The sequence below is a fragment of the Bombus fervidus genome, chromosome 5, assembly GCF_041682495.2.
Source record: "Bombus fervidus isolate BK054 chromosome 5, iyBomFerv1, whole genome shotgun sequence".
Lineage (NCBI taxonomy): Eukaryota > Metazoa > Arthropoda > Insecta > Hymenoptera > Apidae > Bombus > Bombus fervidus.
In genome coordinates this window covers 14368037-14392664 of record NC_091521.1, presented here as the reverse complement: position 1 = coordinate 14392664, position 24628 = coordinate 14368037, and the positions used below count along the sequence as shown (strand labels likewise).

Genomic DNA, 24628 nt, shown 5'->3' with positions numbered 1-24628 from the left:
CACGACCGTTTTCTACTTTTCTTCGCGTCGCGTTCTCGGAGAGTAACCGAGAGACGTTTACCATCGGCAAGATTAAGAAAGTTCGGTGCGTTTCCTTTGGCCAAGCCCAAGCTTCATGGAAACTTGCCTGTTGCCTTTGGCAAGGTATCACAAGCCATGCATCTTTGACGAAAGTTTCACGCAGAAATGACAGAATAATTAAGGAAAGAAAAAGATCGGTATAACGGAATAGAAGAAGTTTTTTATACTATACGAGCGAAGTTGGACCAAGTCACGTGTTCGAAACCTAGCCAACAAGAAAATGTAACGAACTCGTAAATTTTTCCTTCCGATAGACCGAATAAGAAAGTAATAAACGTTGTAGTCCTAGTATGCGCTCAATTTATGATAATGTTTCACGGCCGCGTGTGCAGTGCAAAGGATATAACTTGAAAAATGGCGGAAAAAAACAACGTAAAAATGTTATGCTATATTCGTTTAGAGTCCAGAGTAATTATCTTTTAAATGTGTTGCCAATACCGATTCGATTGCAAAAGTATAGATTGTAACCCAAAAAAAACCGAATAATTTTAAGCATAAACGATTCTTTCAATTATTTCATTTACGCGCAACTGTGTCCTGATAATGTATTATGCCGAATTATACTCTACATAATCAAATATATAATCTTTTGTCCGTTGATGAAATTACGAATAGAATGTTGAAATGGTTTTCAACCTTAATTTCCTTCGTATAATTATCTCGGCGAATATTTCTTCTATAAAGGATCATTCGAATGAAATCTATCGAACGAATCATATTACGAGAAGAATGTAATAACGTACGTACGATTTTCCAAAATATCGATGGATATATTTAATTATACAAAGTTTCGAATTGATTATTACTGACCGTAACCGTATTATATCGAACAGCGAATTTACGTTTGATCCAACTGAGAACTCTAGGAGAGATAAAATAATGGGAACAGTTTGAAGAGATAAGGCTAACGACGATAGCGAATGTTACAAACTTAATAAGGGATATTCATCTAGATACGAAATTAAAGACGATCTTATCAAGGATTTTGTATACAGAGACTATAAGTATAATAGAGTAATATATGCATGAACATTAATAATTAAGTAGAGGCAACAAAAATGTCGTAAGTTTCGAAAAATTTTTAATTTACTTGATACATGGAAAGCTGTTGAGGGAAATTTCATTAGTATAATATGTAGCCACTTCTAGAGTGGTTCCGTCCGGTTATCAGGTTTTTATACTATTATTTTACGTAAGCGACTTTTAATACAATTATCAATTTATGTCGCCAACACAGTTTTAAAATCTCTTTACTTTATAAAACGGTACTCGAAAGGTTTCTCTAACACCGAAACTATTAAAACAATCTACTCATTAGTTAGATCACACTTAGAGTATGCTTCGGTACTGTGATCTCCTATGTTTAACAAGAATAAATGATTACTAGAAAGTGGATAACGTAAATTTCTAAGACTCACAGCTAATAAATTGGGTATGAGTATGTTACATTACGATCATAACTATAATTCGATTAGAACAACTTGGAACGAAAACACTGGAAAGTCGTAGGAAGATATTCGATCTATCCTACTTCTATGGGATTATTAAGCGATCAAGCGAATTGTTCCGATCTGCTTAGTGTAATTGGAGTTTATGTACCTTCAAGATATATCAGGGAAAGATTTCTGTTTGATACGTTACTTTTTAAAACTAGCCATAAATATCCCATGGATAGAATTATGAACTAGCGATATTTTGTCCTACTTCTGTTTTGATTCTCCAAATTCTTTTAAGCATAAACCTTCAAGTTACGTAAATGTGAAAGTATTTTTAATTCCCCTTCTCTCTGCATTCTTTTTGCGTCAGACACATTTAATGCCTAACAATGAATGTAACAATAATAATTGCATTATAGAACTATAACCGCGAATAATAATAATAATAAATTGAACAGGAATCAAGATATGGATAGGAAGGAAGATATTCGGATCATAGACAGTGAAAAAAGAAAAAAATTATAAATGTTATCAATATCATTATGGTTATAGTAAATATAGTACACAGCGGTATAAGAAACAATGGAAGAAAACTATGACGAGCGTAACCATAGCGTTTGTAGCAGTTGGTGCAAAGACAACGAGTATATGCAATAACGTAACACAGTCTTGACCATGACCATAACGAAGGAGTTGGTGACAACGGACCGTATTATCACTATGGCTATAGTCAAAGCGATAGTAATTACGGTAAAGGTTATCCTGGTTTCGCAAGTGGCCACCATTATCATCACCATGAGCTAAATCATGATTACGCTGACCATCATCATGGGTTGGTTGGTGGCAATTAATGAAGCAACTACAATACACGTTACAACTTGTTTCACAATACGTTACATAATCTTCATATTTACGGCTAATCAGCGATCATAACGGACCCCGCGGGGAATAGCGAGTTATTAATTAAAGGAAGTAACTTCCTGTAAATATAAAATTTGCAAAGTACACTTTTAAAATCCACGTGTACATGCTGTTTACGAGTATGTCGCACAGCATTAACGTAATAGTCTACGAATGATTTCTGTGACAATTTTACGGAAACTTTCATTAAAGAGAGAGCCGTATGTTACGCAAAATAAAGAAACAAGACTAGTTTACTCGGTGTGGATATGAATTTTGTCATATTTTACTTCTTGCTTACGAATTGCGATTGGACAAAAAGCATTCGTTTTGGTATAGAGGTATGCAGTGTGGACTTAATAACCTCTATAAATTCAGCGTCAAGATATTTTACTTCGTATCATATTGTAGATACGTATACGAACAGAAATAACGTATGGTCAAAGTCGAAAAACATTCGTTATAATTATTTTCTCTGGAATTATCAAAAAACCTAACGTCTAATATTATATTATTATTACGGAAATAGTCGAGAAACAAGACTACAGAAGCATCGAAGGGTGGATAATCAAAGATTGATGCCAACGTCTGCCGTGCTTAGTGCAATATCAGTCAGACTTGGGTGATCGATCGGAACATCCGTACCATAGACAGATCGTCTAAAAATCTCCAAGGTTATGACGTTACGCGAAGAAAAAGCGAAATGAAGAGAAGGCGTGTTTTCTGTGTTCGTCCTGACAACCCTTATTTTGTCCTGTATAGTGGAACAAAATTTGTAGTTGTTCGAAGCAAATCGATAAATCCGCTTATTACTTTCTCATTTTTGCGATAAGAACAGTCAACGAATAACGAAGCCGAAATGCAGCTGCATCGATGCATTAGCCAACGCGTTGATTAATTAAAACGTCGGCTTCGAATAATCGATTTCTCGGAGAAGAGTAGCAAACATATTCCGCGATAATTAAAATCCAACCGATATCGTTGTTAATGCTCTTCTTTTTTGTTACGGTCCAGAGCAGAGACCGTTTCGCATTATTCCATGCTATATTTATTCAACGATAAACTGAGTACAATATTTGAGCGGATTTCACACGAAATTGCGATAAGTTTAATTATATGCAAAATTCTTTCTCTCAGGATGAGTTTTGACTATCCCAGTACCATAATAGATTAATGATCTTCTGCCGATATTCCAGCATCTCTTGATCTCTATTATATCGTATCGAGTTGGCTGAACCTATCTGAAGTTTAATTAGACTTTGAATCTCTGCTCATATCGGCTCATGACCGGGTTCCTACGCGATCCAGCTTGCGATGTGATCGCAAATTGATTACTTTTTGCCCACCTGATTGTCGTTACCGGTCAACGATAATCGCTAATTAAAGGTTTAACGCAATGATATATGAATCGAAAACCCCTTTGTACTCGCGTTCAAATATTCTCGATTACGATGTTTACGAAGGCAGATAGATATACTTTGCATATAGAGACACAAATTAGCGGAAAATACGTTAGAGGGGCTAAACATTTGTGGGAAAAGTCACTTTATTAAAAGGAGATTGTTAAGAGAAAAAATAATTTTAGTGGTAGATGTAATTGAATGGTGGAAAAGCAAACAGGAAAGCTCTTAAGATTTAATCAGGATCGCTCGATCTCTACGAGGACTGACCTTCCGCTTAGCTTTCCGTCTGCTTGGGCTTTCGAAAAGTGCGCAGCCCCTTCAGGCAGCAGCTGATTGCTTCTGGTCATTACGTTGCGTTCGCTGGATCGTCACCAATCAGAAGTTTAATTAAACGGGAAACTCTGCAGGAACCCTTTGGGCGATACATCACGCGGTTTCGGCGCATAAGAGAGCTGATAACACGAGGAACTAATATTACTACTTGCCTATAATTCGTGCTTCTATATATTAGCTTGGTCATAATTTTCACGGTTTGCGTGTAGGTACGTCATGATTCATTTATAACCAGTGCTTTACCGTTTAATCCACACTGCCAGACATATATGCACGACGGAGATGAAAATAGTCGCTCGAAGGTACCCCTTGATCGATATTTCCCCGCAATATTAATCTGTGAATATACAAAGAGCGTTGTTATTTGGAAGATCCTTAAGAGAATTGCTTTGGGGTTACACCCTCAAACTGTTGTCGATATCGTGCTCGGATTTGAACGAGATCGTCGACGCTAATAACACCGTGAAAATTAATCCTAGTTATAGTCTTCGGCATCGTAATCGTGGCAACGATTTATGAAATACTTGGTAAACGTTACACCTCGACAGACGATGCGGTTAAATACTCCACTTAATTATTATGTGTGTAGATAGATACGCGTTTAAGAGGGAAAACTATTCGTAAGATAGAACGTTTACGTTTCACAAACACGTTGTTCGTTTGAAAGAAAACCGGTCGAGTGAATTTCTCACTTTTAATTTTCTGTATTGTTAGAAAATTCAATGGAGGATTAGTTAGAGTATGCAATTAAATCAAACATTTATTGATACTGTTTTGGTAACCCTAGAGGGATTTCGATAGAAACTCACTGTGTACACGAAATACACATTCACGGGTGACACGTTCGAAGTGCTTTCACCTTGCGTCCTATAGAATTACAAAGGCTTTGATCCCTGACTTCAACATAGTGCTTACTGCTGCTAGTAGGATTACCGCAACCGCTGTGGACGAGCCACTAATAACGCGAGTCGCTCGAATGCATTAAAACTCTGAGATATCGCGCAGTTTGGTCGCACTTTGTCGATATATCTCACTATCCGAGATTGACAAAACCATGACAGTTTAAACGAGTGTTACTCGCCAAATTAATACGACGTAGACGCTAAACGAAAGAAACCGTCGCGTTTCACGTTTAATCAACGCCCAAGGACCGACTCTGGCAAGAAAATCTATCGATATCTCGAGAATAGAAGCAGGATTGCAATCTACTATCGACAAAGCATCCTTCTAATTGCAAATCAGCGATACCTAACGACTTCCTCGCGGGCGTTTCCACTTAATTAAACGTGAAGTCGAGAATCTTTCGCTCACCATTGATAGACATTGGTTTTGCTATGGAATAAGCAAAAAATTATAATTTTCTGCTAGCGAAAACAAATCCAATTAAGACGGTAGTTTAATCGGACAAGAAAAAGACGGTTTATCGTGTTAGAAAAAAAATGCAATTTCATTGTTGTCGAAATCTGTACGGGATAAGAGATCGAAGAGCAAGCGCTATTCGCGTCGTTAACGACTCGTGCTGAAAACTTGTTACTCTCGATGAACGCATAATGGCCAATCCACGTCACATGTGTTGTCCAGCTGGTAGCATGGTTCGAGGATTAGTTAGGCGCCAGCAAATTGACATACGTGTGTTCGGTAATGTGTGCACCTCGCCACGAAACGTGCGAACGACATTGTCCGCTGACGAGGAACTCGATTGTGCTCGATCAACAGGTTTAAGATCGCAGCTAGGAGTGAGAGAAAGTGTCGCGCTTGGCTGCGCAACCGTGATAAGTGCAAGTAAATTGGTATCTTGAACTTTGATTTACGCGTCGACGCGACATCTACCTATACACGTTCTCCCTTGACAACTTGTTAACGCGTTAATCTCTGATCGTGACACGTCACATTTGCACCGAGTCGCCGTGCCTCCACCGATGCTTCTGAATCGCGTATTATCACTCGTGCTATCAGAAACCAACGGAAACCAACGGCGGACGTTCCACGGACTGTCATAGATTTCTCTTGCGCGAATATTAGCGGTTGTTTAAATAAAAGCGATTTCACTGTGTTTAAATAACGAAACGATACATCGCATAATCTTGTAATCCACTTGCATAAACTTCGATCTGTCAACGAAAGTGTTTGCAAATAATTTTTAGAACCATTGGGGATTTATTAACTGGATCGCGACTCTTTCATATAAATAAAATTTCTTTTACTCGTGTTATAGATAGGAACAGTGCCTAATTTATCTTTTTATACGACGTAGCGGTAATTAGGTAGCGGAGAATGAAGATTGATTAACTGTACGCTTAGTAACGTTGTTAGAATCTCGATGTTTTTATATCGTATACCCTCGCAAGCATCGGTTGTGTTTTTGTATCGAGTTTTTGGTTGTTTGTTGGCTGCGTTGGCTGCAAGTGATATATTTCGAAAGACAATCGTCGGAAATGCATCGAAAATGCATCGAAAATACGTCGGAAATGCATAGTACCAGTTCGGTATTCTCGACGCGTAATTGCCTTCGAACGTATCTACGGAAAAGGGAATAAGGAGGAATCGTTGGCAGACACCGACCACTTCCGTATTTTAATAATAGAAAGACGGTAGCGTGGATGCAAATGAAACGGTATCCTGGCACATTGGCCCTTAATAGCCCGCATTTTTAACGTTTCATTGCCTTGCTGTGCTTGGCGAGTCACGCTCTGGAAACGCCTGACACAACCGCAATAACGCGAAAAGAATGGTTGGAATTGCGTTTCCTTATCATTACCCGTTTTAACCTTCCTTGGCTAACTGTTTCCCAGAAAAAATGAGTCGGTAAAATTCCGTTTGTCGTACGACTTCGCGGATAGCCGGTCGCGAGAACCAAGCGCTCCGGTTAAATGAGAAATTTTACTAAGAATTTTAATTGAGTCAGCCGACAGCCTGGCCCTTTAACGTTGTTTCACCTCTGTTTCCTTTTACTTTTCTGACTTCTAACAACTATGAAATCTTATACAATCGTTGCTCCTAAATTGGATTTTATCAGTTATGTGTACGTAACGCTTCAACGGAATCGACCGAAGAATTAAAAAATATGCACCGTGCGCGTAGAAATAAATAATACAGCAAGTCCGATAAAGAATAAAATTGATAATAATAAAGTTGATGATATACGTCTTCTTGTTTCGGATTTCATATATCGTGAGAAAGAATTCAAGCATGGATGCGATATGAAGTCGGTGAAGAAGCTGGAGGCAATAGAACGGTACGCTGTCACCGGACCGCACCGCAACGAGGGAATCTGTTCCTCTCGAACTTGGTGCATTCATTTAATCGTGAAACAGCCGACGGTACCAGTTGTCTCGCGCATCGGCTTGACCTAGATCGGATGTCTACCGCAATTTGCACTCAATACGCTTTACCGAAGCTTTCCGGAGTATGAAAGCAGAAGAAGTGGCTTCGAAGGAATCCGCCTAGTCATCGTTTCTCTTTCACGTCCTAGGCGCCCTGTCAATTACGCTGTTCATTCGTCCACGAAGGGTTAGAGTCTTAGAATTCCTCTCGATTTCAGAACTCTATCCATTCATCGAACCATTCGAACGAAAATATTTTAGCCAATCCTTTCCCTTTGACATTTATTCCGACGTGTAATTTATATCAGACAGATAACCAAACTATTACAATTTTACTAGTCGAACTCGTATGTACATAGTCTCGCGAATTATTTAAATCGTAGCACCAACATTGTCGTTGTTCTAACTTGCTTTTAACCTCGTGGATTTTAACCCACCATATATATTCCGTAGGAACTTTTAATAAAGAAGGAACATATATTCGTACAAAATTTAAGGATCTGTTCTCGGAGCGATCCACCCAAGATGCTCCGTGCGTTACTAAAATTTTCACGAAATTTCGTGGAAAATCCTCGCGGGGAATGAAACTCGTTTCTTCTGATTAAAAGATTAATCTACAGTGTGCGACACGGTCGAAAGAATTTGAAATAAATAAATGGTGTATTTATTGCATCGGAAGAACGATTACAAGGCGCGATAAAATTTTCTCGTTTAGACAAAAGAACGAGGAAATATTGAAACACCGTTTTTCCATTTAACCACATTTATTTGATCATATTCTAAATTTTATCACGGTTATGATCCTTTTATCTTCATCCGCATACCATATTATCCTCTAGAATGGATCAAATAAAAAGACCCTGCTTTTAAGATATACGTATAGCGGCAACGTGGCTGATATACATTAGTCCGTTTTTCCGCGTTTCCGCAAGAAATAAAAGCATTTAATATCCTTCCACTCTGAAAACCATCGAAATGGTTGGATATAAACGTTTTCGTTTATCCGTATTCTTCGTTCGCCATACCTGTTCGTTTCGCTTGGCCAAACTTCATCCTATTTTGTTTTTTTTCTTTTTTTTTTTCGAGGAACAGGATAAGAAAAAAATATGCTTGAATGATACGAAGCTACCCATCTTTGCTGCAACGATGCATTGTTCATCGCCATCGTACGTTCATCTAGCAATTTCGCGTCAAAGATTTTGTTCGCGAGACGAAACGGCTCGAGCAAGAGAATCCGCGTATCTGTGTCAAAGAGAGATTTTTCTTTGAAGCAGGAAGTTCGGTCTTGTTTTCTTGTCTTTGTTTTTCGAATGAAGCACGTAGAAGCACTTCAATTAGCGTCGATAGTAGCACTTGTATCGGACTGCGAGAATATAATTGTTACGGACAAAGGATTAATTTGAAGTTAAGATACGTGTTGTAATTGGTCTTCGGCAGTTGAAACGATCCTATATCGAATCGCAAGGAATAACGATGCATAGAGCAAATACGAATAACGCACGGTGTTTGTGTAGACCAAATGATCGTTTGATGCAGAGACGCCGACTTATGTACGTCGCTATAATCGAATATATTTATATTTGCCATGGGGACATTATTGCGCTTGAACGTGTTGTATCCGATGCTTATAATGTTTTTAAATGCTGACCGAACTGCTTACAAAGCGAATTAATTAGCAGTCGACAATAACGAACAACAAGCACGTTATCGCTTTGTACATTGTTGTTATATCGTTGGTTCTTATTTGAAGCGTACTCGTTTGTAAAATATTACCATTTATGTTGCCGACGTTAGATGAGAAAAATACTTTTTGCTCGTAAAGCCGATGGTTTATGCGTAAAAGTATTCAGCAATTTTTACCGGCAACGAGAAAAGTGTGGAGAGAAAAGATTTCTTTGGAATGCTAGCCAACTTCCGGTTGGCTTCGTTTCGTGAAAGCAGAATCTTTTATGTACTTCACCTGAACGGTCATACGGTCTGTACGTCAACTATCTGGCATCGATCGGTATACTTTGTCGTGTGGAATAACTTAAAATCAACTTGGGTAGTTCTGATAAACGCAAACATTATCTTGCGACGTAACAAAGACGAAATTCTTACTCTGATCTTTCGTTCAGTGACTCGACCTTTGAAGAACGTCCATAAGAACCGAAATACGCTCGAACATAGCATGTTGCTTTCCTGATTTCCAACGAAATCGCAATTCCACTGACGGCTCTCTGTAGCTTGTCTCGTCGAGGCAACACACACGATTCGTCAAAGAGACGGCCAAACGTAAATCGTAATGAGACATCGACACACTGTGGTTACTAGCAAACGACAGTGGTACTTGACTCGTGTCCTGATATACTTCGAATAAAGCAGAATAAAGCGTCACGAACATTAATCGACGCGCATAAACATAATAGAGGATTTTCAATTTGTAAATTGAAAACGGCAAAACTAGGACGGAAAGGAAGAAATTCAATCGTTCAAGTGTAAAAGACCAAACGCTGACAGCGCGGAGCACAGAGGTCTTGCAGTAGAACTTGTTATTTTTCTGATCAACCGTTCCCTTTTCGATGACGTTGACATTTTCTTATTTTCTCATTGCATCAAAGTAGCTTCTGTAAACATCCACGGACGAATACGTGTATATCCTTTACACTCGCGTCTCGCTTCTTTTTCGTTTGTCCATGTTTTCCGGTCTACCTGTTAGATGCAGCGAATCTAGGAAATCAAGGCTTTTGATGTTTGACTTCAAACACGTCGCTCGAAGAAGCTCCGCCGAATTATACTTCTGTTTGATACGTTGCCACTCGTTGCGCTTGACTACGAATAATCGAAGTCGATAATCAAACTGACGCTGATTAGCACCGGTGATCTCGTTTCGAAGTACAGGTCGAGTAAATCGTCGAAGCGTTTGTTAAATAATTCGAGAGCAGCGGATTCGGAAGATTAGCGCAATGGCAGTTTGAGAGACGCGAGCTCGTTGTTCGAGCCCGCGAAGGTATTTGGAGCTGGAACAAACAGCCCAATAAAGGAATTAAACAGCGCTATTAAACGAACGAGACAACCAGCATCTCAAGTAGGGAGGAAAAACTGTCGGAGATCGAGGCATTTAAAGTAGATCCGATGGGATTCAATCCAAGCACCGAATCTCCCAGGGGGTTAAGAATCCAAATAAATCCTGGCTCGAACGGAATAAGCGGATTATTCGACCCTAGTGTCGTCCAGCGACGCGACGCCAGGCTTCGTGCTGACGAAAAGGAAGCCGTTCAGTGGCGTCTTCGAAAATGTAAGGAAGCCACCGTAACCAGGATTGATCGATAATATTAAACGCGAATCTATTAATAATTGGTTACGCGTTACTGAAGTCGAAGCGTTATTAGAACAAAATTGCTATTCACAGGAAGGTAAGATCGGTTGTGCCAATTAGAGCACGATTAGTCGGTTGTATGATCGGATGATCCTTACGATCATCTGATGAAGTTTCTAATAGCGATTAAATAGAAAAGAGAAACGTCGTTCCTGTCTTGGAGTATAGAAGCAGCAAAGTCGTCAGAAGCTGGTGACAAACAGTTCCGTTACAGCGGTTTCGTACGTGAAAGGTCGCGAAGCGGAGACGAAGAGAGGGCCAGGCTGACCATGTTCGAGCGAAATTCACCAACGTGTACGCACGTATCGCACACGCACGCGATGTCCAACGTAACTGGCAGATTCACATCTGTTTACGAGCGTCGTGTATAAACAGAATGTGCATTGCCATGGTATAAAAGGCTAGAAAATACGTTGGAAAGTTGCAGTTCTCACTTGACCGCTTTATATACCATGAGATACGAGGGAGACACGAGGATCAAGGTACGGTATCGACGAAGAAATCGAATCGTGAATCGGAGAAAAGCGGGACACGAGAAATCAAGCAGGAGCAAACGATCAGAGACAAGAAAAATACCGGAGCGAGAGAGAGAGAGAGGGAGAGAGAGGGTTCTAGTCGGAATTTATTTTCGAAAGTACGTGCAAAGGAAAATTTGAGAAAACCGAGCTCGAGAGAAGACGACCTTCCTAGAGATCGTTTCGATTCGTCTCATTACTTTATAAAAATATACTTAGTTCGTATATACATAAATGAGCATATTTCTCGATAAGAAAAAGCGTCGTGCGAGACAAGCGAAGATATTACAAAACACGGTATCATGATTTCGAGAGTCGTATAATCGTGTCGCATATGGAATACCGGACTGGACTGCTTATTATTCCGGGTTTGTGTCGAGTAATTAAAACCAACTGGCATTCTTTATACCGTGATTCTGCTCGTTCGTGTTTGACACGCTTCAACGCTTGTTACAACATTACGAATGAGATGTAATTGAAAGCTGCGAGTAACCGTGCTAAAAATTATATTAGATGGCGTTTTTTCTTTTTTTGCGTCTCATTTCATTTTTACCTCCGTTTGTTCGATAATCTTATCGATATTTTGCGGCGAAGGGTATTCGGTAATTTTATTTGTCATGATGAACAAACAAGCAAAGCGAAACGCGTACAAACGAAACGAAGAGAATCGAATTTCAATCCACGATGAAACGCGAAACTTTTATTGGCTTGTATAATCGACGAGTCGAGACTGTTTTCGACACGGTAGTCAACGTTTGTGCGTTGACAATCGACGTAGTAATTGAAAATGGGACGTCTCAGATCGACGTTTTCGTCTCTCCTCTCTTTTTCGCTCTCTTTGTGCATCTGTCTCTGAGATTCAATTGATCGTTATAAGTGCAGCATGTATTCGATTGCTTTCATCATGGTGCAACCCGCTTCGACACGATTTTATACACAGCTCACAATTAAGGATTCGAATCGTACCTCGTTCCTGGCAATATCGAATTCCTCGCAATCGTACGATTTAAATTCGTTTTCCGCGATTTACCATAGCGACTGGTTTTTCATTTGCAACGCGATCAATATCTTCAAATTAGTTGAATCTGCGACGCGTGAATAGTCATACGAAAATTGTAAAAAAATAAAAGAGATCGATGGCAGAATCGCGTACCAATCCCGTGGTCGTTGAAAAATCGACCCGTTAAACGTCACCTTTTCCCACGTCGATCACGCGTAAATCTTCCAACGACTGATGTACCAGATCCGATCGAAGAAAAACGTCAGGTTACAAGGTACTTTCGAAGGTGACTTTTTGTGCCACAGGTCAGTATCGCCTTGACCATCACGTTGGCGCTCGGCCATCGATCACGAGCCGGCGTGATATCCCTGGAAGCGGAGGCTTTACACGGACAACAGGATCCAGTGCAGCACAGTTCACTGGCCAACTCGTATCTGCAGTTTCACGGGCCCGTCGAGGGGCCAGTGTTTGAGGTGAAAGTACCGTACGCGGAGAATCACGAGGACAGCTCGAACAATTTGCACGGACACGAGCAACAGGAACACGGTTACGAGTTTGACTATGTCGCGCATCCGAAGTACGACTTCTCGTACGGCGTCGAGGATCATCAGACTGGCGATTTCCATGCTCAGAAAGAAACGCGAGATGGTGAGAGAGAGAGAGAGAGAGAGAGAGAGAGAAGCAACCGTTCGAGATTCGATATTCCTTTTTTCGTCTTCTTCGCGAGCGAGTTTGTTCATGCGAGTTATGACACGAGAACTCAAATACGATTAATAGAAGCGGAGGTAATTCGATCGCGAGAGTAATTTTCTCGTGTATGCGTCATGAATATGTGGGAAGGATACGAATACCGGATAAATAAGTAAGGAGGACAGGCTCCGCGCGGTTTGGCTCGCGATCTCTACTGTATCCGCGTGGTCGAGTTATTCCTCGGCGTTGTTATGCTAATAGAGTTATTTCAGGCGAAATTTCTCTGGCATTCAATTACGTTTCGTTACAAGTTCAACAATTGGTTTCGCGGTTTCCGTTCATCCGCGGCCGTTCCTTTCCGCAGGAAGCAGCGTGTCCGGCCAGTACAGCGTGAAGGAACCAGGTGGTAGCGTTCGAGTGGTCAGCTACCGCGCCGACAAGGATGGATTTCACGCCGTGGTGCACACTTCCGGCAAGAACGACCACTCGGCTGATATCTACGTAGGTCAAGGCCAACTTCGAGTTCACGATCACCAAACTGCGGCGCAACAGGAACAAGACGTCCAAGATTACGTCGCCTCGTACACCACCAACGAGGGATATTGATCCTTTCGTGATCGATCGATCGTTTATCGTTTTGTACCTGTTTGTTACGCTTCGTTGTTTCATATTTTCACTGTACCAAAGGCTTTCATCGTTGATTATCATCCTGAAGATTGCCGCGGAGAACGTTTATATTGTAAATATAGAACATTCCTTTTAATAAAACACCACCGTATCAGAGTGGAACTGTTTGAAACCAACTCTCTTCGCGTTTAATCCGCGCGTCACGGTATGCTCCATCAGGCATCACTTATCCTGACATAAAATACAAGATGTCAAATGGATAAAGCGTTACGTAATTATTTGCGATCGAAAGGAAGGATAGTCGTCACGAAAGGAGGTCGATCGCCGATGAAGCGCAACTCGGCTACACCCGAGCACAGTCATACGCGGCACGTCGTTAAGGCGCGTCTCGTCTGATCAATTTGATACCAACGGAACGTCGTTATCGCGAGTGGATAAAGACAAAAGGAGAAAAGGAGCGAAATGGGGCGAGGGTGGTAGGACGGCCTGAGCGAATAACAGCAGAGAAGATAAAAGGAAGGCTCGTCCGCGCGCTAACAATGCCTCGAATGCATGCCGACAGAGGCGGAGGAGAGTGGAAACAAAAAGAACAACGAACAGGCCGGCGAGTAGATAAGGGCTGGTAAGAGGCCGGTGCCGCGCTATGTCACCTTCTTTTGCGACCATGTTACATCGTTAAATCGCTAACGATCGAATTAACTCCGAACTTTTGCGATCACTGAAATATTTGGCACGGACGTCGAGTCAAGTCGAAGACGCGAAAGAATCAAATCTTTGCGCGTAATCGCCCGGATGACGTTAGAGTCGCGTTAACAACCGTACAGACAGTCATATGGATTACGAGGTAAATTGGATAATTCGATAACGTGGTTGTTTCTTGCGGAACTAGGCAGCTACTAATTACCCACAGTATCGTCGTAGCGCGATCATCCGATGAGCCGCTGCCGGTGATCGAACATCGTCACACGATTTCGCCACGATGGCGCGCCAAATACCAACTTCCTTTAACGTTGCATCGTGTTAACAAATTGCGAGAGTGGGAACGGAGAAGAGGAGACGCTCGCGTGTCGTTCCTTCGCAGCACCGATGCGGTTAATGAAGTGTCAATGTACTACGGAGCTCTCTCTTGCTCAACGGCAAACGTTATCTCCGGACCGAAAACTACGACGTCGTTCGCTCGCTTTGTTAGAGTCTGATTATTGCCTTAGATTTGAGCAAACTTTAGGACAATATATCGTAATTTTAACAAGACCCAGATCCCAATGATCAGTTGAAAATAGTGGTTCCTGATCGACGGCAATTTGGATCTGCTTTGATGAAATCGCTCGATCTAGGAGTTTGGACAAATTTTGATTCGTACCGCGTAGTCTACATCCGATTGGTAATGCTACATTGTAAATTACTATTTCTAGCCGACAAATCAATTTGACGCGATAAAGCAAGAAAGAAGAGGGTTCGAACTAGAGTAAATTTGCTAACTTTCCGCTATGAAGCTAGTGTAAATTTGCTAACTTTTCACCAAAATCAACGAAACGGATCCACGTAAATCTCTATAATTTTTGAAAAGTAAATATATGTACTTACATAGTATTCCCACACCGTGTATGTAAGTAGATAGTTCCGAATTTCCTCTCCGACGGTATCCGGTTATCGACGATAATCGTTATCCTGGAATACATCTGCCGACTAAGTTCTGGTAGATTCCAATTGAAACATCGGGTAACATTTGTACGATTCGACATATATATATATATATATATATATATATATATGTATCGAGAATTTTTCAAACCGACACACGTGGAGTCGTTTTGTTGCAGAGTTCATTATTCCGTGTCATTGTTCCGAATAAAATTCGTGGCCGGTCGAATCGATAATCGTGCACACCAGTCGCGTGAAGCGCTTTCATGTTTGCAGAACCTCGATTAACGTAAGGCTCGTTTTTTTTCACGTGGTTCGCTAGCAAACTAACGAAAACAATGTGCGATCTGTTGAGTATCTTGAATTTACATTCGCGAACGAGATTACGCAGGGCGACAATGGCAAATTCGCGGTGATTTTCGGCGATAACGGTGCCAATATTCCAACGTAAATATTCGCCATGGCAAAACATGGTCGCCTCATGTTTCCGTAATAAATTTGACGACGCGCCACGGTGTGTTTAATCGCAGAGGAGGAATATGGGTCAGCAGGAAGGCGATGCGACTGCCTGAAAAATCGTATAAATATATTATTCATAACCTTTCCATTGGCTCGGTTTATATGCTCACTGATCGAACCGTGAAGTTAATCGAGAAACATTGTGAGCCCTGTGCGACATACATTGCGTACGTTCTAGATTGTTCGCTACCAGAAAATAATTAATAAGAAAATCGAGTATTATTACGACTACTGACGACCGATAATTCTGGTATATTCATCGCGTAGAACCCAACGAATACACGACTCTGCAATTTATTATTACATTTGTATAAATCTAGTAAATATGTTAGCTTGCCAAATTTCCATTTGTTTAACGTTCGGGGATTGAAATAAATAATCTTTTACATTGTGAGGGTAGGTATACATTCGATTCTCTCTTTCAGACAATTTAACGCGTTTTAGAGAAAATTTACAATCCTATTTTTATATGATCTAGTTTAAATTAACACGACTCAAACGTCACTCTTAACAAAAATTCTATTTGAATTGAACTGCTTGTACTCGAAGCTTTCTTTTACATTTCAATTTTGAAGTATACTTTTCTGGAATCTAGTTATCGACTGTCTCTTTTTCCTTTTATTTTATTCTCTATTTTTGAATCAATTATATACAATCTGATCTACGTAATTTTGCAAGTGATAAATAAAAGATTAATTAAATACCAAACTAAGATCTTGATATAATACGTTTCGTAATTCGAAAATGGCTTGATAATTGTACCGGGTTTTCACCTTTAAATCCAATCTTCTGTTTCTTTCACGTGCAGTGTATTTTCCTTACACGGTTCTCTATGCACGATATTTTCAAGTATTTCGCGTGAAAACAGAACCAAGTGCACGAATAGTTTTTCCATTACGCGAACGAATATTCTCATTTTCGATTGATCGATGCTCTAGAATTACCAGCGAGAAAGAAAATTGAAATAAGGTGACACGCGAGTCGATGGCTCGTAACCGAAGCCGAGGTTAGAGGGCAAGCGGAACGCCGCGATGTGGACACCGGTCTCCCATTTCGACGCTGTAATTATAATGAATCAGTCAGCAAATGGACAGCGCGGTAGGAACGCGAGCGGATAATCAATAGGTTTGCCATTGGAAGCATAGAATGGCGGGACGGTCGTACGGCTGAGTGGTGTATTTCAATCGACCGGAAACGTTAGGAAGCCGTGGTCTGTGGCAATTTTGCGTTTCGTCCACCGTGCCCACCGGTGACACTGTTAATTTGTTAACTGTTAATTTGTTCGGGCCGTGGCCAATCACATTTCGTCGAAGTGGTTGCAAAAACTTTGGCTCGCTGTAACGGTCGGTCTTTGTCATTCCGTACGATAACGGCAATTATTTTTGGCCGGCTTGTTTCTGGTTCGTTTGCTTGACCAGTGACGAATGAATTTACTGTTGGCGATGCGATTGCCTTCTGCACTACTATGCCGCAGAAGTAACACGTTAATTCCACTGCTATCGCGTGCGACTAGTTACGTTTAGTTCCGGAGTTTGTTCGAAAGTAAGTACCGTTTGCATTGCTGATATTGCATCGGAATGCACGGAACTGGATTGTGTACCTACCACGAACCAGGGTTCGGTAACAACGAGCTTTGCAAAAACACGCTGTCGAAACGGAATAGGATGAATTTTACTCACAATTTCACGGTATTACTCGCTTTGAACCAGCATCTCCGTTTCCGGGTGCAAGTTGCATACATTTTTAAAGCGAAGTCTCAAAGGCAAGCAGCTTGTTGTTTTTTTGTTCACTAGAAAATATTGAAGCGTACGAAGTAGCTGCGGGTTGTAATTAAAGGAAAAGAACCGCAAAACAGCAAAAACAACGACGCGAATACGAGTAAGAAGACGACAGCGTGATGTCGCTTCTCTCTGTCAAAATGAGAATAATGATGAATGTAGCCCGCAGTCACATCGAAAAGAACATAGCTCTGGCGACTAATCGCAACTTTCTCTCACGACAGAAAAGACACCAAAGAGGATGGATTTCAAATGTCAGACGCTGAAAGCATCCCTCCTTCACTCGATCCAACCCAGAGGGCAACAACGTCGTCAATCTTTCGAGCTCTGCCTACTAAGCTCCTTATAATGGAAGACGAATGTTATTTTTGGACCTGACGATCAAATACGTTGATATGACTATGCTATTTGACAAATGTTGAGTGCAGGCACCGATCTTGATTGTAAGTTAAAAAGAATAGGTAAAAGGTAAGAAGTAAGTGTTGTACCTACGGTTCGTAGCATGTGCTATAATCTCCAGTCAAATACGTAATTCCTGAGGCACACGTAATCCAATAGTGTGCAGTAGGATCGACTTTGGAGCACCCATGGAATTTATTTATGAAAAATGCATATGCGTCGACAACGAGAGTACCGCGAACCGAGTGTCGATGCAATAATATATTGTATACCGTACACCTTCCACTGGGGAACGAACACTGTGGAAGGAAAACGATGAGAGAGCAACCAGAAAGAAGTGGCGAGCAAAAAAGATAGAGAAGGAAAAAGGGATCACGGTATGACCTATATTTGGCCTACGGGTCGCAGGGTAGAGCTATTGATTCAGTTCGCTCTTAAACACAGCCTCCGTTTCATTTCGTTCCAACTCTTCTGCTATTTCGCGATTACCGTTCTCTTTGCCACTCTTTCTCTCTCTCTCTCTCTCTCTCTCCCTCTCTCTCTCTCACTCTTTCTTCATTCTCCTCAAGTTTATTTATTAAACGGCTTGTTGCGGCAATGTTGTACGTCGTGTATTTTCTTCGACATCGACGATGTCAGAACGTATACAGTTGTTGGTTTGGGAAGTCTAGTAAAAAGTAAAGTTACACGGAAGACAAAACCAATGAAAAATCTCTCGGTTTTAAACGATGCGCCGTTTAAACACCTTGCGATCGTCATGTTCTTAACTGGCTGAAACTGTACGAATTTAGTCGGCAACTTGGCAAACAGCACAAGTGTACTGTTTATAGTCATTAAAAGGTAGCGGTGATAAAAAGGTTAAGGTCTTTAGAGTTGTATATTATTTCGTAAAATAACGGGCTTTCGCCTTTTACGTTTTTCTCGTTTTATGTGACTAACATACATAGGAATTGTAACGAATCAGTTAAGACTTTTATACCGAACGAATGTCAGAATGGTAAACACTTTGTCGGCACTTTTCGCATTTCAAATTATATCGTTGAAACGACTCTACTGCATTTCATTTAGTTAAACTTAGAAACTCCTCGGTGCGGCATTATTCTCGCTTCATGTTAACGTTAATGAATATTTTGAACGTAGCTTAAATTACTTGGAAACTTGAAAATCAAATTCGTGAATAATACAATATATAATTTTCCTCCTTTGTTTGTGACATAGAAAACGGTGTCCGGCCTCGAAGTTAAGGAGCAATTGCCAAATAAATCCAAGAAAATCACTTAACATCCCCTTGTATCCTTGGTGGATTATTGAAGGATTTGGCAGCGAGCATAGTTGAACGTGGCGCGTGACGACGCATATTCATCGACATTTCTATCGCTTTCTGTCCTTTACTTCTCACCGCTTTCTTTCATCTAATCTTCTTGCGTCGTCTTATGGCCAGTTTTTACGTTTCTCTATCGAGAACCGCCCCAGAGTTTGTTTTTGGACACGCGTCGAGTTGCGAACACTTGTTGTTGAGAGGGCACCCTTGCGAAACTTTTTCTTCGGATATTTTACGGTCGAACACTTTCTCTTCACGTAAAGGAAACTAAAAGTAAGGTTCAATGCCTGGAGGGCGGAACGACGACTGACTGGAAATTTGTTCATGCCTAGGAATAATTTTCCTCTTTAGAAACACCCCTAGACAGAAATTCTTAACTTCTTTTGGCAACTAACGCTACAAGGTATATGGTGATATATCAATTTCATAGAAATTTATATTTAGATATTAAATATTGTTATTTTTAATTCGATATAAATTTACAATCATAGATATCGAATTTCAGAGCCTGGTCCGTGTATATTCGAGCAAATTCGATTCGAGTCAAGTTTGTTTATCCAGCAATGCCGAAAACAAGCTAATATCTCATGTTCTCGACTAATGAAATAAAAAATAACAAGTGTGTTTGCGCTTCGTTATAACAATATAACGTGGAAAATGCTATAATGCTCGAGCGGGATCGCGCTAGTGTATCGTCGTTACAAAGGATAACCGGCGAAGAGGATACACGGTGCATATCAGTACGAGTATACAGTGCACAGAGCGACGAAGCAACGCACGAATGCGTCGAGAAAATTGGGAATCGTTATTGTTGCGAATAACGCAACATCTCACGTTCGCGGAATCGGACTGAAAATAATAGTCGTAGAAAGAAAAACCGAAATCGGCGACGCGGCGCGCAGTATTCGTCTTTTCGACTTGGAAATCGGCCAACTTCTGTCTGGTCTAGATAGGTGAGCTAGCGAAGTATTCTCCTTTTTTCAGGAGCAATTGAATTTTTATATCTGCCGAGTGAGAAGTCAGCCGGTAAAAAATGTCGAATGACTCAGAAAGCGGAGTAGGGATAGAAGGTATAAGACGGAACGGAGACGCGTCATGCGTCTTGCACGCTTGACGTTTACGACAAAGATTTCTCTTCTTTTCTCTGCTTTCCTCTCGCCTTACTCGTATTCGCTGGTAACTACCTCGGTCTGCGTAAAAGAAACAAAGATGGAAATGTATTATAATAAAATCGGGAAGCGTAAAGTAGAAAGAGTCATAACGGGTAAAGAGGTTGGTTTCTCTTGTTTGCGTTTGCTTAATTAATTCCGCCTGTCTCGAGTATTTTTCATCGTATAAACAATTCACCGACCAAAGACTATTTACCGAACAGAAAAATGCGTCTTCCGGTGAGAAACTGCGAGTATTCGATGATAAAACGTGGACGTACAATGGATTTTGAAAAGGAAACGGGCACAGAAGCGACAATGTTAAAAGGTTGGTACAATGAGACGTATTAGTGGAATGTAAAAGTAACACCTGTCTGATAAAGAAGTGATCATTTGAAAAAGAATCTCGTGTCCCCTTTTTTCTTCGCTCATTCAGTTTTCATTCGTTTTCGCTTTACATTTGCCTTGCTTACCTAGTCGTATATTTTCCTGGAACAAGCGAACAATTATTGCGCGAAAGTCCATTTATCAAAGCGTCTCCGCACTTGGAGATATTACGGGAAAAATTTCGCTGCCTTAACCACGTATTACAATGTTTTTCGACACCTTACTTTTTATACTTGTACGATCGGACGTATCTCAGCGTTTTCTCGTATTTGCACCGATTAACAATTCGATAACCCTTCAGAAGATGTAATTGAGTTTACGGTACGGTCGATCGATTTTATTCGCCACAAGATGCAAGGCATCCTGAGAAACGCGACACTCGAACAACAATTTAAAAAAGAAGCATTCAAGCTTGATAGCTCGCTACTAGATTCGAGGGTTCTTTTCTTGAAATAAATGTTGTTCGCATCGAAAATCTCGGCGAAGTGCTGGCGCAAAGGAATTAAATCTCTCGTTTTACTTTCTTCAAACACGAAATCAGGTTCGAATCTGATGGTACGAAAGATCGAAGCGGCTCTCCACGATCCGACCGTCGCGTTGGTTGCATGAATTATTAATAGAGAGCGGCGCGTTTATTGCGGCAACAAAACCGGCTTAATTCTCCTCCTAGAGATGCGTCAAGTGGCGCGAAAATCCATGCAGCCCAGTGTGTTTTATAGTCCCGTCCCAGCGTAACTTTATCTTCACACTTACGTGCCGTAAAGCGGCAAGTCTTTGAGTTTGCGGCTGTGGCCAAAGTTTCTCTCGGAGTAAATAAATTAGAAACTTGCTAACGCACGACCAACAGATGCTCCTGCAGTTAAGTACCTGATGGCTGGGCTGATAATAGCACGAATGCTCGATCGTATCTGTTCGCAAATGAACTGTGCCTGCTCCGCGGGTATTCGATTGATCGCCGCGGTTAATAGGCGATCGTCGAGTTACGGTCATCCTTTGTCGAGAGACACGACGATCAATCGACGGCAACAACCTCTACCAGATTTCTAGCCGCGATACTATTTATTGATCGGAATAGAAATATACGGGAGACAGTCGTATCGCGTATTGTAACGTTTCGCGATTGCGGCGTTACGAAGTCAACGCGCTTCCCAAGTTGGCCGTACTATTTCAGCGGTGAAACCGCGAATAAAGGCAGAAGACCGAAAGCGGTCCCATAGACGAGCTCCGATCCGATATCGCGAATCCCTCGGCGAATATAGACGAGACGATGGTGTACATAGATTCGCACAGGGAGAAATGTATGCTGGTACAAGGATAAGGATTCCTATACGTTACATCGTGCCGCTCGTGTACACACGAACGCGCCTCTCAAACATACGGCTTGGCATTGTATTCAGCCGCATGCGGTGGAAGATTTGCGGAATTTCTAATCCGACAAACTAGTTGCTGGTATGGTTGACAGTAGTTTGAGCGATCCGGCAGGTTCACTGTGTCTCATTAGGAGACGTACACAACATGGACCAAGTTGAAGTAGGGAGACGAAACCAGCGACAGACACAAATTGGACCGTTCTGTATTGGGAATTGAAACCTCGTGCCGCATAACAAAGCCAATTTTGTCGCCAGGAAAGGCGCGACTGCGAAGGAATGATAAAAAGGGCGAAAGGGCTTGCGCAATTCATTCCCGGAATAGGGGTCGAAGAGGGAAAGGAAGTCGAAAGGGGAAAACGAAACGAGTACGACGTTGTTTCGCTTAGAGTTATGGCTGTCTGTCGTCTTCGCAATATCGCGTGATAAGTTAGAATCAAAAATTAATTTTGCTCGTGATCCGATCAAAAGTTTTACCACGATCAGCAGTGGGGCGTCAACTTTATAAATTCGCCATCTTTAAGGGGAAAGTTTGTGCACACAGAGCGAAGTTAAACAACCCGAGAGCACCATATAGAATCGATCGTATTGCAATTAATGCAGGGAAGTTCCTGCGCAATACGAATAACAATAATGCGGACAACGACGAAATAAGCACGGTGTAGGTCGGCGATACAATCGTTGATTTTGTAAAGCAAGCATCCCCTTGAAAAGTTATTCGCGAGTATACGCCTTTCGCTGACTTCCGTTTACTTTATCTCGAAACGATTGCCGGTTGGTCGGCAATTAATCAACAATTGTACGAGTTCGTACAACGATACTCGATTCTGCATACTTAAAGTAAATTCGAAAAGTAAAAACAGCGGAACGCAAAGGAATGGGTCGAACGATAGAATTTACGAAACGGGACAGCTTCCCCCGAGCGCGGATCGAATCGCGAATAAGATCGACCGACACGCTTCCCATTTCGAAATCCGAAATTCCCGGAAATTCTTACGCGTTCGCGTTACATTACGGGATTGAATCGTTCTTTGACCGCCTTTTCAAATGCTGCGCGTAGTTCGTTCATAAATTGTCTGTTCGACTGGCAAAGTACTATTGCGTACCGACCATTATTTTACGACGTTCCTATCTGTAATTTGACCGACCACAATTAATTATTCGATTTAAAGTGGTATCTGTTTCGCGATCTAGCCGTACAAAATTACTACCTCGAGCGTTCGTTTCCCCTGTAGAATTCGTTTTCGAAACGAGCCGGACGCTTATGTAATTCCGTGTCGGCCATCACGGAAACGAAGTTAAATCTTTCTTTCCCGAGCGGTTTGCATCTCGGGCTATATTACGAGATAACGATCGCGCGCCGTTTATTACACGGCCAGTGGCATTGCAAAATATCAGACTACGTGAAATATGGCACGCAATTGTTGTTCGCCGATAAGCAGGAATTAATTTGCCATGAAACATACTCGACGAATGAAAGACCAGAAATTTATCGAATCAATAATCGCGTCCGCGACGAGCTGCTTGATTTATAGTCGATTAATACTATCGTTTGCTCGATACGTGCTATTATCTTGAGTAAATAATTAGAAACATACGGCCACGATGCACTTTGTAGAGGCTTGGCATGCTTCTGTAATTTTAACTGCGATAAAAATAGATTATACGACATATGCAGACGCGATTACGCGAACGCGTATTTCGTAGCTATCTCGGGGGACAACGCCTCGTCAAAGTCGATGCACACCGCTCGAAACTTTCTCAACACGTTTTTATTATCCTAACTAATTCTATTTCAGGCTATTTCAGATTGTAAGTAGTATTACCGTACGATGTACGACGCGATAGAGACGCGTCGGATCGAGCGATGTCGAAACGATGTGAAGAATTTTCAAGGTGTTGAGGAAATTCGAGCGATTCGAAAGTTTACATAATCCTTTGTCGGATGTTCGGTTTGCGGAGGAAAACCAGGTTATACGGCGACACCGACGGGGCGTCGAACCACCCGATCGGTCAGAATATAAAGCACACTGGACGATAATAATTTGGCGCGGTACCAAAGTTGGGGATTCTGTTAGCCGGCCCGTACTGTCATCGTGGAAAAAATACGGTCACCAAACATACGAGGAAATCCGAACGTCGCGCCAGCCGCTATTCACCGCAACTTCCAGCTCCGTGTTTTCGCACTGAAGGTTGGATTTTTGTTCCCTCGTCCCTCCTTTCTTGAACGTCCGTGAATCGGCTTGTCCTGTCGAATAAAGACCACGGTACTATCGTTGCAACAAAAAATGGGGCGCAAGTGCATCCTGTCCGACTATTAGCAAATTTTTCATTTTTCGAAGCTTTCGCGGCCAAAGGATCGGAGGTGTTAAGCTTCCGAATAATTAATAAATTTGTCAGAA

The 24628-nt window shown here is 41.4% G+C and overlaps 3 protein-coding genes across 4 annotated transcripts in view; 2 read left to right on the top strand and 1 right to left on the bottom strand.

The window, feature by feature from the left end:
• Positions 1 to 24628, top strand: part of LOC139987832 (zwei Ig domain protein zig-8) — a 144330-nt gene that overhangs the window by 51770 nt on the left and 67932 nt on the right. The window lies entirely within an intron of this gene.
• The window catches only part of LOC139987833 (tRNA N(3)-cytidine methyltransferase METTL6), a 113225-nt gene that overhangs the window by 71014 nt on the left and 17583 nt on the right, over positions 1 to 24628 (bottom strand). The gene's annotated exons all lie outside the window — the stretch shown is intronic.
• Positions 11223 to 13852, top strand: LOC139987343 (uncharacterized). Its single transcript, XM_072003490.1, has 3 exons — positions 11223 to 11316; positions 12655 to 12997; positions 13404 to 13852. The coding sequence occupies exons 1-3, from the start codon at positions 11287 to 11289 to the stop codon at positions 13643 to 13645; spliced, it is 615 nt and encodes a 204-aa protein (XP_071859591.1). The 5' UTR covers positions 11223 to 11286; the 3' UTR covers positions 13646 to 13852.